Source organism: Ipomoea nil, unplaced genomic scaffold, assembly GCF_001879475.1.
Source record: "Ipomoea nil cultivar Tokyo-kokei standard unplaced genomic scaffold, Asagao_1.1 scaffold2144, whole genome shotgun sequence".
Taxonomy (NCBI): Eukaryota; Viridiplantae; Streptophyta; class Magnoliopsida; order Solanales; family Convolvulaceae; genus Ipomoea; species Ipomoea nil.
In genome coordinates, this window is record NW_017618572.1 from 237935 (window position 1) to 253287 (window position 15353).

At 34.2% G+C, this 15353-nt stretch overlaps 1 protein-coding gene across 1 annotated transcript in view; it reads right to left on the bottom strand.

Moving 5' to 3' along the window:
* Positions 1-1891: 1891 nt before the first annotated feature.
* LOC109148577 (receptor-like protein 12) overlaps positions 1892-15353 on the bottom strand; it is a 29288-nt gene continuing 15826 nt past the window's right edge. Inside the window, exons 5-6 of the mRNA XM_019296313.1 lie at positions 2522-2994; positions 1892-2080 (exon numbers count right to left, since the gene is read on the bottom strand). Of these exons, the coding sequence (XP_019151858.1) occupies positions 1892-2080; positions 2522-2994 (662 nt within the window). The remainder of the gene's footprint in view (positions 2081-2521; positions 2995-15353) is intronic.

A 15353-nucleotide genomic window follows, 5' to 3' on the forward strand; every position in this document is an offset into this window, starting at 1 on the left:
ATAGTTGAGTGAGATCCGCATCAGACATCGATGAGGATACCGCTACTGAACCCGTCACAGTACTGCCATGCAAGACGTACACGCTTCCAGAACGAGAAGCTTTCATGAGAACAAGAGAGCCTTTGATGACCTTTAGAACTCCACCTTCAGCTATGTACTTGCACCCCAGAGATTCCAAGGTGCCCAATGATATCAGATTGCGTTTCAAATCAGGAATATACCGAACATTGGTAAGAGTCCTGACAACGTTATCATGAGTTTTAATCTGAACACTTCCAATTCCACTAACCTTGCATTGGGTATCATTACCCAGCAAGACAACTCCACCATCAACCGGTTCCAGAGAGATGAACCAATCTTTGTGGGGACACATGTGGAATGTACAACCAGAGTCCAAAATCCACTCGGTTTCACTCCGTTTCTCACCGGAGCTAACAGATAACAACACATCACCATCTGAATCACTTTCAACAACACTAGCTTCAGCGGACTTCTTTTCTCTCTCTTGCTTGTTTTTCAACTTGAAGCATTCAGTCACATCATGACCATGCTTCTTGCAGTACTTACAGGATTTGTTGGACTTATGTCCTTTGGACTTGGATCTAGAATTTTTATTGCTACTCACTGATTCAAGTGAACGACCCCTTACAGTCAAGCCTTCACCTTTGTCCTCAGACTTAATTTCAAAGTCAAACTTTTCTTTGGACAATAGGTTTGACTTAACATTGTCGAAAGTAAGGGTATCACTACTATTACCATACAGCATAATTTCTTTGAAATGCTTGTATGAATTAGGGAGAGAGACAAGCAATAACACAGCACGATCTTCATCTTCAATTACGACATCAATATTTTTCAAGTCCAATAAAATAGAATTAAATTCATCCAAGTGAGATTTAATCGAAGTACCTTCCGTCATACGGATTGTGTACAGACGCTCCTTCAGGCGTAGCTTGTTCGCCAGAGACTTGGCCATATAAAGCGTATCCAGCTTGGACCATAAATCTGACGCAGTCGTCTCACTTAACACCTCACGTAGAACCTCTTTAGACAGGCACAATTGAATGGTTGAACGTGCCTTGTCATCCAAATCTTCCCAATCTTCATCTGTCATTGTAGCCGGTTTCTTCTTCTTCCCAGCTAGCGCTTTCTTCAAACCGTTCTGGGTTAGAACGGCTTCCATCTGAACCTTCCAGATAGAAAAGCTAATTTTCCCGTCGAACTTCTCGATATCGAACTTGGTAACAGTTGACATCTTTGAAAATAACTCTCAATTAAACCGCTCTGATACCACTTGTTAGGAATATAGAGGAATAATGCGGAAGCGAAGAATCGAAAATTGAGAATTATAGAAGTTAAATAATGGGGAAATATATAAAAATGACAAAAGAATTAATAAGAATGAAAATATAAATATATATATATATATTACTATCAAGAATATAATATATATATAAGTATGCTACGTGAGAAAGAAAGAATGAATATAATATATATTGAATTGATGTGTATTAAACAAAGCAAAACACAAAGCTATTTATACATTACAAACAAGAGAAATAATCGCATGAAACATGGAAACGTGTTGCGGCATGGCGTGAAGAATCGAGACCAACAAGGACGTGCATGCAACGTGGAAGACTTATTCTCCATGCATTTGAGCCACATAAAATAGTATTTTCTAACAATTATTATTATTGTTGTTGTTGTTGTTGTTGTTGTTGTTGTTGATAAATTATGGATTCCCATTTTCGATAGCTCTTTGGAACTCTAAGGAAAAAATTGACTCAGAGATGGGCCAACTTGAAAGGAGACGACAAGATATTTTGGAAGAAGCAATGGGAGAAACATGACACAATATCAATTAAGTTATGGATCAAAAATTGTACTTCTAGAAAGCGCTCCAGATGAATGCAGCACTAGGAGATATAAAGTCACTATTGGCACAGGAAAATAAATATACTCCCAATGCTAAGAAATCATTCAAGGGTATTTGGTTCTTAGCATTGGGAGTATATTTATTATCCTGTTCCAATAGTAACTTGATATCTCCTAGTGCTGCATTCATCTGGAGCGCTTTCTGGAAGTACAATTTTTGATCCATCAACTTAATTGATATTGTGCCATGTTTCTTCCATTGCTTCTTAGAAAATATCTTTATCTCCTTTCAAGTTGGCCCATCTCTGAGTCAATTTTTTCCTTAGAGTTCCGGAGAGCTATCAAAAATGGGAATCCATAATTTAATAATAATAATAATAATAATAATAATAATAATAATAATAATAATATAATAATAATAATAATAATAATAATAATAATAATAATAATAATAATAATAATAAAACTTACTAATTTATCGTCATAATTAAGCAGGCATAAAAGTGGATTGTGGGTCCTGCCCGTTGTGGTCAAACGGCCATAAGCCGTATATTGTAAACATCTATTTGATTTTGGGTTTTTTACGGTCGCTAGTTATTTCACAGTAACCAAGACACCAAAGCAATGCGAGGTGAAAGCCTACCCATTGCGGAGGACCCGAAGGTGAAACAGGTGGACTAGGATGAGGAGTGGTACGACGACCGTGACCAGGACATGAAATGGGCGGACCAAGACGGGGAGGTGAAACAGATGGACTAGGATGGGGAGTGATACCGCGACTGTGACCGGGACCGGGAGGTGAAACAGGTGAACTAGGATGGGGAATGGTACCGGGACTATCGGACCGTGACAGGGACGTGAAAGGCGGACTGAGACTAGCACCGCCACTCTGACCACGACCGGAATGTGAAAGTGGGGGATTTGAACCGGTACCACGACCATGATGGGAGGCTTCAATTGGACTGAAATCCTTACTCGCATTTGGCAGGATTGGAGAAATGGGAGTAGGGGGAGGTGGTGGAGCAATGGCATTTAGACTAGGCCAGATTGTGAAGGAATAAGCAAACACCAGCAGCCAAAACATATTGTTGTTTGGCAAGATGAAGATGAATGAAGCTGAAGATCAGATGAAGATTAAGATGAATGAACTTTGAGGCGCTTTTAAAGGCTTGTAAATGCTCGTCCAAGACATTGTCCAGCCAACTTTTTTTTTTTTTTTAAGCTGGCATGTTAAACATGATTTGACAGGTTAAACATGATTTTGGCCTCTCTTTTATTATTGTTATTATTATTTTTTTTGGACCAAAAATTATAAAAGTAGGATTTTATTTTTATTAGTAGTATAGATAAACACTACTACAAAAAAGAACTTTAAGGTCAGCTTTTTGACCCCATTTAATGTCGGTTTTTGACCGACGTCTATGCAGCAGACGTCTAAATATGAGATACGACGTCATAAATATGAGATAATAGAATGAGGAACCATATTCAGTTCAAATTGTGGCAGGCTAGCAAGTGTTACCTTGTACAGGTCGGTATTGCGAGTCTCCGCATCTGCTAACTCTTGCTTCAACTGAAGCGTTTGCAATTTTTCTTTGTTGAGAGACGACTCTAGTTCTTCCTTCTCTGCCTTAAGGGCTGATAAAAGATGTTCACTTGTTTCTTCAACCTTTTTCACCTGCGTAGCACAGTCAGCTCAAACCATAAGGGGATAAGCAAAGGAAAAAAATTAGATGTTTAAATAAATTATTCAGTTGCAAAAAAAAAAAAAAAAAAAAAAAAAAAAAAAAAGTAAGGAATGAAATTAAATAGAGATGTGAAGAAATCAAATGATAGCAACATCAAACAGAAATCAACAGACTTCTATATATGGAGAATTCTTACAACAAAAGCAGACTACATGTTTAAAGAAATATATAGACATGGATGAGAATTGGATTGTAGTAAAAACTCTACAATGAACATTAATAACAAAAGATGTATTAGAACTGATATGGATTATACTTTCCTCAAGCAAAGGTGATAGTGGAGAGATTGTCAAGCAAAAAATTTAATATGAAACTCATTTTATTGGCAACAAATGATATTGATAGATTTATAATGTAATTCCTCCCACATGCTCTGTCGGGTCAGAGTGTGGGGGCCTTAGGGTTGGGGATTCATTCTTTTGGGATAAGATTTATAATTTAATTAAATAATTACATATAGAAAGTAAAAAATTATCATTTAAATTTTGTATGATTAATATAGTGCATAAGTATATATATTATCTTTGTCCTGCCAAACTTAGTTTGACAGGGTTCTTTTTTTTTTTTTTTTTCCGAAAAAGTTTGACAAGTTAATATTCAGGGGTGACATTGATGATAATTGACATATTATGGAGGGCATAAATTACAATTATATATATATATATATATATATATATATATATAGGGATGGACTCAGGTGTGAATAAGTGCCCAGGAAGGAATATGCGAACGAATCAGCGTGCGACACGTGTCCAGATCTAATAACTTAAAAAAAATGCAGTGGCATTTTCGTAAATAATTGAACATCGAAGTGCAAGTAAAATCACTTACAAGTGCACCTACTTTCACCTATAAGTGCATGTAATTTTGCCTTGTTAGCATTCACTTTCCGCAAAGATTCATGCACCTGGGTGTGCTTATAACTATATGCATTTGCAACTATTTATAACTATAGGTGCAATTACTTATAACTATAGGTGCACCTACTTTCACCTATAAGTGCATGTAATTTTGCCTTGTTAACATTCATTGATCTGAGTTCAGCGGGTAGTAATACCCCTGAAAACCACTCGCAAACATTCATACACAGGTGCAACTACTTATAACTGTGTATGCAACTACTTAGAACTATAGGTGCAACTACTTAGAACGATAGGTGCAACTAAGTATTCATGCTCAGTGTAAATTTTTACTTGCACCTATAATACATTTTACATGCACTTGTAATATATTTTACTTGCACTTCGATGTTCAATTATTTACGAAAATGCCACCGCATTTTTTTAAAAAGATCAGTGTTTCTCATCCATTAGATTTGGACACGTGGACGGACAGAATCCATTTCTATTTCGTGCCTGGGCGAAGCATTCGCACCTGAGTGCGATTATATATATATATATATATATATATATATATATATATATATATATATATATATATATATAGTCGTGATCAAGTGCGAAGGATGTCACAGGTGCGAACATGCAATGAGATCTTAGTCGATTAAATCTTGATCAATTGCTCAAATCAATGAAAGTTAAAAGAAAAAAAAAAACTTGAATCTGGAAGGAAGAAGCAAAGTCCAAAAATAGCACATCTTAAATATTAAATCAACACACCTTAAGTTTTAACATCGCACACCTCCAATTTATAAAAATGACGCACTTTAAGTAGCAAAACTTTCTCTCCTTAATTTATTTTTTATTTTTAGTCTTAACAAAGACGCACTCAATATAATTATATATATCCATGTTATAGTTGTGCATGCCTCCGTTAGAGTGCTTATTACCTAACCTTAACAGATGCGCACACCTCGCCAAACACACCATCAATGCCATGTTTTGAAAATTGAATGATAACATTTATACCACTAATAATTCAAGAATGACATTGATAATTAATATATTTTTGAGGGGCATAAATTACAATTTTTCCGATCATAAAATATTACAATTATAAAATCATTTCAATAACTTAGAAAGCAATGAAGTAAATAAACATTACAAATGATTGAGACTTACAGTGCTTCTACTTTCTTCTTGTTCTCTTCCTCACCACTTCTCGTGCTCATCCAATTCTTCATTTATAGTAGAATATACATAAACTCCTAATATAATACACATAACATAACATAATACATAATACACATAAACTCTTAACATAATACACAACTCTTATCGTGCATAATGTAATGTACACCCTGGTTGTTGGAGATTTATATAGTAATAGAGATTAATATTTCAGATGGACTACCATGAAAGCTTAAATAATATTTGGAGTTGTGGAGTTATAAATATTATTTTTGTTTGGTAGAAAGCAAATTGGGAAATAAGAATTTTAATCAATGATTTACACGATTCGTTAGTTTGAATGATTTGTTGGTGTTAATGAATCGTCGGTTTTAACGGATTGTTATTATTGATTGTATTAAATCGTGCTTAACGAATTGTAGTTAAACAATGATATATTTTGTACAATTCATGTGTAAAGGAATCGTGTGGTTAACGATTTGTTATTTGTGTACAAATCGTATTTTGGAGAAATCTACACAATTCGTTGGCCTTGAATTTTGCATGCTAACATCAATTCGTTGGTTCATCGATTCGGTGGACTTTAAGCATTCATCGATTCGGCTTTGGTTTTGCTGCTTGTGTAACGAATGATTATAGCCACTCAAATGATTCAATTCGTTGGATTTATTTTGGCTGCTTTCGTGCAAGTATACATATATATTATTTACTTATTTATTATTTTGCATGGTAACTTGCAATAATAAATATATATATATATATATATATATATATATATAATATGTTTTATTTAATAATTTGACAGGCAGTGCATGAACCTACGAAGGTATATATCTTATGAAAATAAGATTCAATTAATTATTATTATTATTATTATTTCTCATGTTTAATATATCAGTTAAGATATATCTTTTTGGAAGTTGAAGTTTGAAACTTCTGTAACTTCCATGTAACCTCTCATAACCATCAAAATATTTTGTATAAATATTTGGAGAGACATCTGAAAGGGAAAGGAAAATCAACATGCAATTTGATGGAGGCAATCAACTTGCAGGAAACCAAGACATTTCACAGGCTTACAATTCTACAGGAAATTCTCAAACAGAGCAACTTGAGAATTTCATTCATCTTCTTGTATCCCATAAGATTAAATCTTGAACCTTGTTGCTTTTATAGAGGGAGATTTAAAGCTTATAGGAAAGTGATTACACGCCTGAAAATATCAAATGATCCAATTTTTGTTCCCTGATGTATTCTGTATTATTGTTGTATCTCAAATGTATTACACATTACAAACCCTTTCTCCAACAATCTATAAGCTTTAAAACTTATAAACCCGTGATCATTGGTCTTGCCTTGAAAGTTTTGAAGACAAGATGCCAGGCGTGAACAGTTTTCAATCACGAAAGTATTTCGGAATGAGAATTTCGAATTTGGTGGCAAGGATGACAGAAATCACTTTCTATCGTACAAGAAGGTTTTTCATGCGATTTTTGCATGGTGTTCCTGGCATGGTGATTTAAATGCATGCTGTGCAGTTTTGTTTTCATCTTCACTTAAATTCATGGGGTATTAGATTATACCAAGATAATTAGTGAGATGTGAAATTGATTTTATATAAATAAATCATTTTATTAGCAATGATTTATTTGGAACGAGAAGATATGTTATCTCCACGGTGGGGTGTGCGGTTTCAGCGTATCAAAGGCCGGAAGAGATGGATTATCAAGGCAGATACAAGTTATAGGATGTGATCGGTACAGTACCTTTTATATTTTTGTATCGGCTTCGGCAGGTACGTAAGTTTTATTTTACTTACTAGTTAAGTTCTGGTTTCTGTCTAGAAGGTATGCATGCGATTCTTTTGAGTTTTTGCATAGCCTGCTAATACAAGGATATGTTTATGCATGTATATAAATATTTTTATATTGAGACTCTGTCTCGGTTGCATGCATAGTATACAAGATACATATATAATATGTTGGATCTTGGTGTGCTGTATATTGTCAAATTTGGTGTAGTTTGGTGTTGTAAATATTTCTGGTATCATTTGCATGGATACAGAGTTGCATAATGATAAGTTGAAATTATTTTTATTTTTTCATGCATGAAATATTGGTATTTTAGCACACAAATATTTTTATCCTTGTGAATGTTTTTGAAATATTATGTTATTAATATTTCCAATAAAGACATAAATGCCTTCGAAGTATTCTAGTATATTTCTAATGAAGGCATGTAGAAAGTTTTATGCATGAAATATGCATAATGAAATTCATAAAATTTATGAATGTCTTTAACACAAAGTTTCTCATTTTGAGAATGTGTTAAAGTTCTGAAAGTCAAAAAGTTTACTAGTTTATCTAGTATGGAAATTGACAGTGAAAAGAATTTCAAATTTAAATCATGGATTATGATTTAAGTTGGTATGATTCTTCAGTTTAGAAGAAACATGAAAAGTTAAAAGCTTTAAATAAAAAATGGTTTCTTCTCCAAAGTGAATGGATATTCTTGAATGGAGGAGGTTTATCAGTATATGATTTCTCCAAAGTAGTTGGTATTCCAAATGGAGGACGTTTAATTATTTATTTAAGGAATCACTCATTGTTAATGAGTTCAACACGGTGATTGAAATTCTTGGTTATAGAATTTGCAAGAAATAAATATTTATTGACTAGGAACCTATTAAGTGGGTTCCAGTAAAATCAATTGAATATTTTTCTCCAGTTCATTAATAGAATAGTAAATTTCTATCTATCATCGGTTGGCTAAGTGGATGGGATTAAAATGAATTTTGATATACTTGAATAAAACCATTAATTATGGTTTAGTATATTTAATAGAAATTTCCATTCTGAAAAGATTTTCTAATGCCAGTTGAATGTCTAATCATGAAACTTGTTCCTCAATTAGTAGATGGATATTTCTGCTTGGAGGAGGTGTAGTTTTATGGATTTCTAAAAGCAAAGTTGTTTTTTCAACTACGGCATCTGAATTTCTTGTGTTGGCTTCGGCATGAAAATAAGTTGATTGGCTAAGGAATTTAATTATTTAGATTCTGGTTGGGCCAAAATCGATGTCACCAGTTTTAGTACATTGTGACAATGCTACTACACTGGGCATATCATGTAAACAAGTGTTTATAATGGCAAGTGAAGGCACATGGGCTTGAGACTTAGCTATGTGGGAAATCCTAGGTAATTGTGTTATAGCACTGGACTTGGTACAGTCCCGGTTTTAACGGATCCGTTTGCAAGAGTCCTTGCAAGGGACATGGTACATCGGAAGGGATATGGAAAACCTAATTATTTAATTGCAAGTGAAGGAAAGCTCAACTCACGTCTAAGTTATTACGTTAGACCTTGAGTTCAATGTAGATGAGTACTTCATCTTGTGATTGCAAGCATCAAAAGTTTAAATTAAAATTTATATCCCAAGAAAAAAGTGATGCTTGGTTCTGAATTGTTGTAGGGATGAGTTTTTATTCTTAACTGATCTTTTGAAAAAATGCAAGCTGCAGTGCAAGATATAAAAGATTAGCCTTTGTGAGCATGAAGTGTGGCCACTTCAAACAAATTGGGCTTTACTTGGTATGTGCTCATTAATGGATACGAACACATGGCCTTAATAGTGTCAAGTTACAGTGAGTTGTAATGACTATAAAACTTGTGTGTGTTATATCTACGTTTCTTCAAAGCGACTGCGTGATTCAAGGTTCGTCCATCACAGCAATCCGAATTAATGTAACACATATAATACTATGTGAAAGTTCAATCTGTAAGACATTTTCATTTATGCATGAGTTTTGGATCTATCTTGGTACAGTGTTAATTTTTACTATATAAATGGAGGAGGAATGTTGGAGATTTATATAGTAATGGAGATTAATATTTCAGATGGACTACCATGAAAGCTTAAATAATATTTGGAGTTGTGGAGTTATAAATATTATTTTAGTTTGGTAGAAAGTAAATTGGGAAATAAGAATTTTAATCAATGATTTACACGATTCGTTAGTTTGAATGATTTGTTGGTGTTAATGAATCGTCGGTTTTAACGGGTTGTTATTATTGATTGTATTAAATCGTGCTTAACGAATTGTAGTTAAACAATGATATATTTTGTACAATTCATGTGTAAAGGAACCGTGTGGTTAACGATTTGTTATTTGTGTACAAATCGTATTTTGGAGAAATCTACACAATTCGTTGGCCTTGAATTTTGCATGGTAACATCAATTCGTTGGTTCATCGATTCGGCTTTGGTTTTGCTTTGTGTAACGAATGATTATAGCCACTCAAATGATTCAATTCGTTGGTTTTATTTTGGCTGCTTTCGTGCAAGTATACATATATATTATTTACTTATTTATTATTTTGCATGGTAACTTGCAATAATAAATATATAAATAAATATATATATATATATATATATATATATATATATATGTGTGTGTGTGTGTGTGTGTTTTATTTAATAATTTGGCAGGCAGTACATGAACCTACGAAGGTATATATCTTATGAAAATAAGATTTAATTAATTATTATTATTATTATTATTTCTCTATGTTTAATATATCAGTTAAGATATATCTCTTTGGAAGTTGAAGTTTGAAACTTCTGTAACTTCCATGTAACCTCTCATAACCATCAAAATATTTTGTATAAATATTTGGAGAGATATTTGAAAGGGAAAGGAAAATCAACAGCCAATTGATGGATGCAATCAACTTGCAGGAAACCAAGACATTTCACATGCTTACAATTCTACAGGAAATTCTCAAACAGAGCAACTTGAGAATTTCATTCATCTTCTTGTATCCCATAAGATTAAATCTTGAACCTTGTTACTTTTATAGAGGGAGATTTAAAGCTTATAGGAAAGTAATTACACGCCTGAAGATATCAAATGATCCAGTTTTTGTTCCCCTGTTGTATTCTGTATTATTGTTGTATCTCAAATGTATTACAATATACAAGCCACTTTTTCCAACACTGATGCACAATATAATTTGCCTGCCATGACTCATGACTCAAAAGTCACCAAACCAGCACTCAGATCAGACTCACGTTATAATTTGCCTGCCATGACTCACGATATGTGCACCCTAGCTCAAAAGTCACCAAACCAACACATATTCATAGATGAAGAATTCTTCGGATGTCATGACTCATATATGATTCATGAACAAAGCCAAACAAGTAAATAGCGAAGAAAATAGGGAAACTTCCGATGTCACACTCAATCGTACGTTCGTAGATGAAGAATTCTTTGGATGTCATGCTCATATAGTTGTAGGCCGGTATTGAGATGGAAGATTGTGAATTGAATTTATTGCATGTTGAAAATTAGCAATCCTTATACATGGGTTAGGTTCACAGTGCACTATGAATTCAAGTATTTATGTGTGTTTTATATTGTGAATTTTTGTATCTTGTGCTTTAAAATTTTGTATTTTAAAAATATGAATTCTGTTTTCTCAAAAAAAATAAAAATGAATTGTGTACTTAAAACAAATTAATAATTGTGTCTTTTGTTATAAATTTATGTTTACTGTGTTGTGAAATTCTATGCCTATAAACACAAATTATATACCGAAATCAAATTTGGAGAATAAGTAAATATTTAATAATATAATATAGCGAAAATTGTAAAAAAAATGCTCCTCTATAATATGTCAATTATCAATGCCACCCCTGAATTATGAGTGGTGTAAATGTTGTCCCTCAATTATCAAAACGATGCACATATAGCCCCTCCCGTAACGGACATGTGGTTCCCCGTTAGTGTACGACACCATTAAGTCAGAGTAAATATGTAATTTAGTTATTTTTCCCCTCCCTTGATTCGAAGTACCAGCGATGGACAGCGGTGGGGAACCACAAGTCCGTTACGGGAGGGGCTATATGTGCAACATTTACACCACTCATAATTCAGGGGTGACATTGATAATTGGCACATTATAGGGGGGCATTTTTTACAGTTTTCTCTATAATATATGTATGTGTCTTGAGTTGTGATTTTTTGTGTCTTGTATTATGAAAGTTTATACCTCATTAGTATGAATTATGTACATCATCGTTTCGATAAGGGTCTATAGTGCTATGTTGACCCTAGTCCATGATATAAATTGTCAAAAATTAAGGATGTCAATCTTAATCCAAATTTGAAGGGTTAGCCAGATAAAATTGAAATATCTTAAGGTTAGACCCAAAATATTTTAGCAGAATAAAAACTAATCTAATAAGCCAGAAATCTATAAGTTCGGTGGCCTGAAAAGGCTAATAACCCGAAGATTACCCTTTATTATAGAAGTGATGTAAAACATAACATACTTAGAGTTTATATATAAACTCATCTTTAGATCATTGATTGGATGATATATATATATATATATATATATATATATATATATATATATATATATATATATATAGGGTAGAGTTCCAGTGAGAACATGTGCTTAGGTGAGAACGTGAGAACACATCATGTGCATCCATCTAATATTTTGTAATGGTCTAGATTAGATTAAGTGTGTGCGAACACGCATTAAATGTGTGCAAACGCGATTTAGTGTGTTTGCACACATTTAATGCGTGTTCGCACACACTTAATCTAATCTAGACCATTAAAAAATATTAGATGGATGCACATGATGTGTTCTCACGTTCTCATCTAAGCACATGTTCTCATATGATCCTAATTATATATATATATATATATATATATATATATATATATATATATATATATATATATATATATATATATATATATATATATATATATATATATATATATTTAGGTTCTGGTGCGGTTAGGGTGTCCAGGTGCGATTATGCGGTTTAATTTGGGCCTTTCATCTCGCTTAAATCAACGTTCAGGATTATCAAAGTTTTAAAAAACAACGCGGTGGCAATTTTGTAATTTTTGCATATAGGTCAAAATTAAGGTGAGCGGATCTGTAATTAATGTGCGTGAGTTTTGTGCTTAATGTGCGTGTGTTTTGTGCTTAATGTGCGTGAGGTTTGTGCTTAATGTGCGTGGGGTTGTGCCTATCGTGAGTAGTTGTTAAAACTTAAAGTCTGTGAGTTAATACTTAAAGTGCGTGAGTTTTGTGCTTAATGTGCGTGATGTTGTGCTTAATGTGCGTGAGTTTTGTACTTAATGTGCGTGAGTTTTGTGCTTAAAATGCGTGGGGTTGTGCTTATCGTGAGTAGTTGTTAAAACTTAAAGTCTGTGAGTTAATACTTAAAGTGCGTGAGTTTTATGCTTAATGTGCGTGATGTTGTGCTTAATGTGCATGAGTTTTGTACTTAATATGCGTGAGTTTTGTACTTAATGTCAGTAGTTGTTGAAATTTAAAGTATGTGAGTTAATATTTAAAGTGCGGGGATTTTGTGCTTAATGTGCGTGAGGTTGTGCTTAATGTGTGTGGGTTTTGTACTTTATGTGCGTGAGTTTGTGCTTAAGATCTAACACTTAAGGTGCGCCTTAGCTTATACTTCTTTGTTCCAGACGCGCGTTTTTTTTTTTTTTTTTAATTTTCATTGATTTGAGCCGTTGATGGTTTTTTTTTGAACGGTCAGATGGTGTGTTGATGGAATACACGTGTGATTGTTTTAGGGTTGTTTTGTAATTTTCATTTGGCATTTATTATGTCTACGCATATTAACGGAGTTAATTTGGTAAAGAGAGTAAATAAAATATGAATTTTGTCTTGTTATCTCCGCTGTCTTCTTTCTCAGTCTCTTCCGCTTCCCATCAGCTCTCGTTCCTTCTTCACCCGCGTCTTCAACACTTCGGCATAATCTCTTCGTCGTACTCAAAGTTACAGTTTCTTCATAGCTGGTTCAAGCAAGAGGCTGTCCAAGAGGCTTAGGGATTCTCTTCTACTTCAAATACCGGTATTATGTTCATCCATTCTTTTATTTTGTCGTTCTTTATACGATCGCATTTTTTGGTTTTCCATGGTGGGTTTTAACCGGCGTTCTTTACCGGCCGGAGTGGTTGTGGTTTTTGGATTTTTGTATTTTATTTTGGTCGTAGTTCCTCTGGGCGCTTTAGTTTTCTGGTATTTTCATCTCGGGTTTAAGGATGGTGGTTGTCGATTCGAGTAGGTGTGGTGGGCGGCGAGCGTGTTGTTGTCGCTGGTCAAAATTCTAGGTCTAGGGTTAGGGTTTTCGATTTCTTTTTCTAATCGGTTGGGTATTAATGGGGTCCGATGGTGTTTCGTTTATGAGACTGGGAGAATGTTTGCCTGGTTTTTTTTTTTTTTTTTTTTTTTTTTTTTTGTTCACGGGGGGCGTGGCGTGGGTGTTAATTGGTGGTGGTTTGTGCATTTGTGATTGTGATCGTGTGTAATTTAGATTTAAACTGTGGTTGGAGAATTGCTAATGCTTGTTTTGTTGTTTTTTTTTTCTTTTCTAATCGGTTGTGGTATTAATGGGGTCGATGGTGCTTCGTTTATGAGACTGTAATGTGTATTTTGTTTTTATTTCATGCAATGTGTATTTTGGTTTTAGTATTTGCTCAATTTTTTTTAGGGGTACGAGGCTTCAAATGCATGGGTAATTGGCTTGTGGCGGTTTTTTTTTTTTTTTTTTTTTTGTAGTGGTGACATGTTTACTTTTCATGTTTTTTTATGTGTAGGTTTTTTTTGTTGTATGTGTCTTCCATTGTTTTTTCCAACCTAGAATGGGGTTTGGGTTTTGGATTTATTGGTGGGGTAAATGCATATGGGTCAATAGTTTACTGTGATAGTGTCTGGAGTTGTAATATGCATTATGGTTTTCTGTTTCCACTTTTTTCATGATGGTGGTGGGCTACTGGTTTTGGGGGCGGTGGTTGTTGCGTTGTAGGTGGTCGGTTTGTGCATGTTAGGGGTCAAGTGTGGTCGGGTTTGTAAATGTTGGTTTTATTTCGGTTTTGTACGTATGCAGGTTCCATCACTTGTATTGGTTATCTGTGTATTTATTTTTTGTTTTTTTGGGATTTTTGGACTTACCTAATCGGTGGCATAGGTTTGTGCGTTGCAATATGTTCCTTTGTGCAGGTTAGAGTGTAACGTACAAGCCAATTTGCACTAGTTTTTTTAACGGGGATTTTCATTTGGGGCACTAGCATTATGTTCCTTTGCGCAGGTTGGTGCGCGTATGATATTCGGTCGGTGCGTGCTTTTTAATTTATTTATTATTTATTAGGGGTTCGGGATGGTTCTCGTCTATTGGTGGTGGTTTGTGCGTTGTGTCTGTGACCGTGTGCATTTTAGATTTAAAGTGTTGTGGGCAATTGCTAATGATTGTTTTGTTGTTGTTTTTTTCTTTTTTAGGTGGTGCACCACTATTTTTTTGTTGGTGCGTGTTTTTTGTTTATCGGTCGGGGCTTTCTGGTTTGCCTTGTTAGTTGTGGTAGTTTGTGCGTAGCAGTGTATTACCGTTTCCACGTTAGGGTGTGGTTTAGTTGATAATTGGCACTATTAATTTTTTGGGATTTTTGGACTTACGTAATCGGGTGGCATAGGTTTGTGCGTAGCAATATGTTCCTTTGTGGAAGTTAGAGTGTAATGTACAAGCTAAATTGCACTAGTTTTTTTAACGGGGGTTTCATTTGGCCACTAGAAGTATGTTCCAACACAGGAGAGATCACCAAAACTCATGCAAACGAGAACCAAGCACGGGAGCCTGCTTTCAGCTA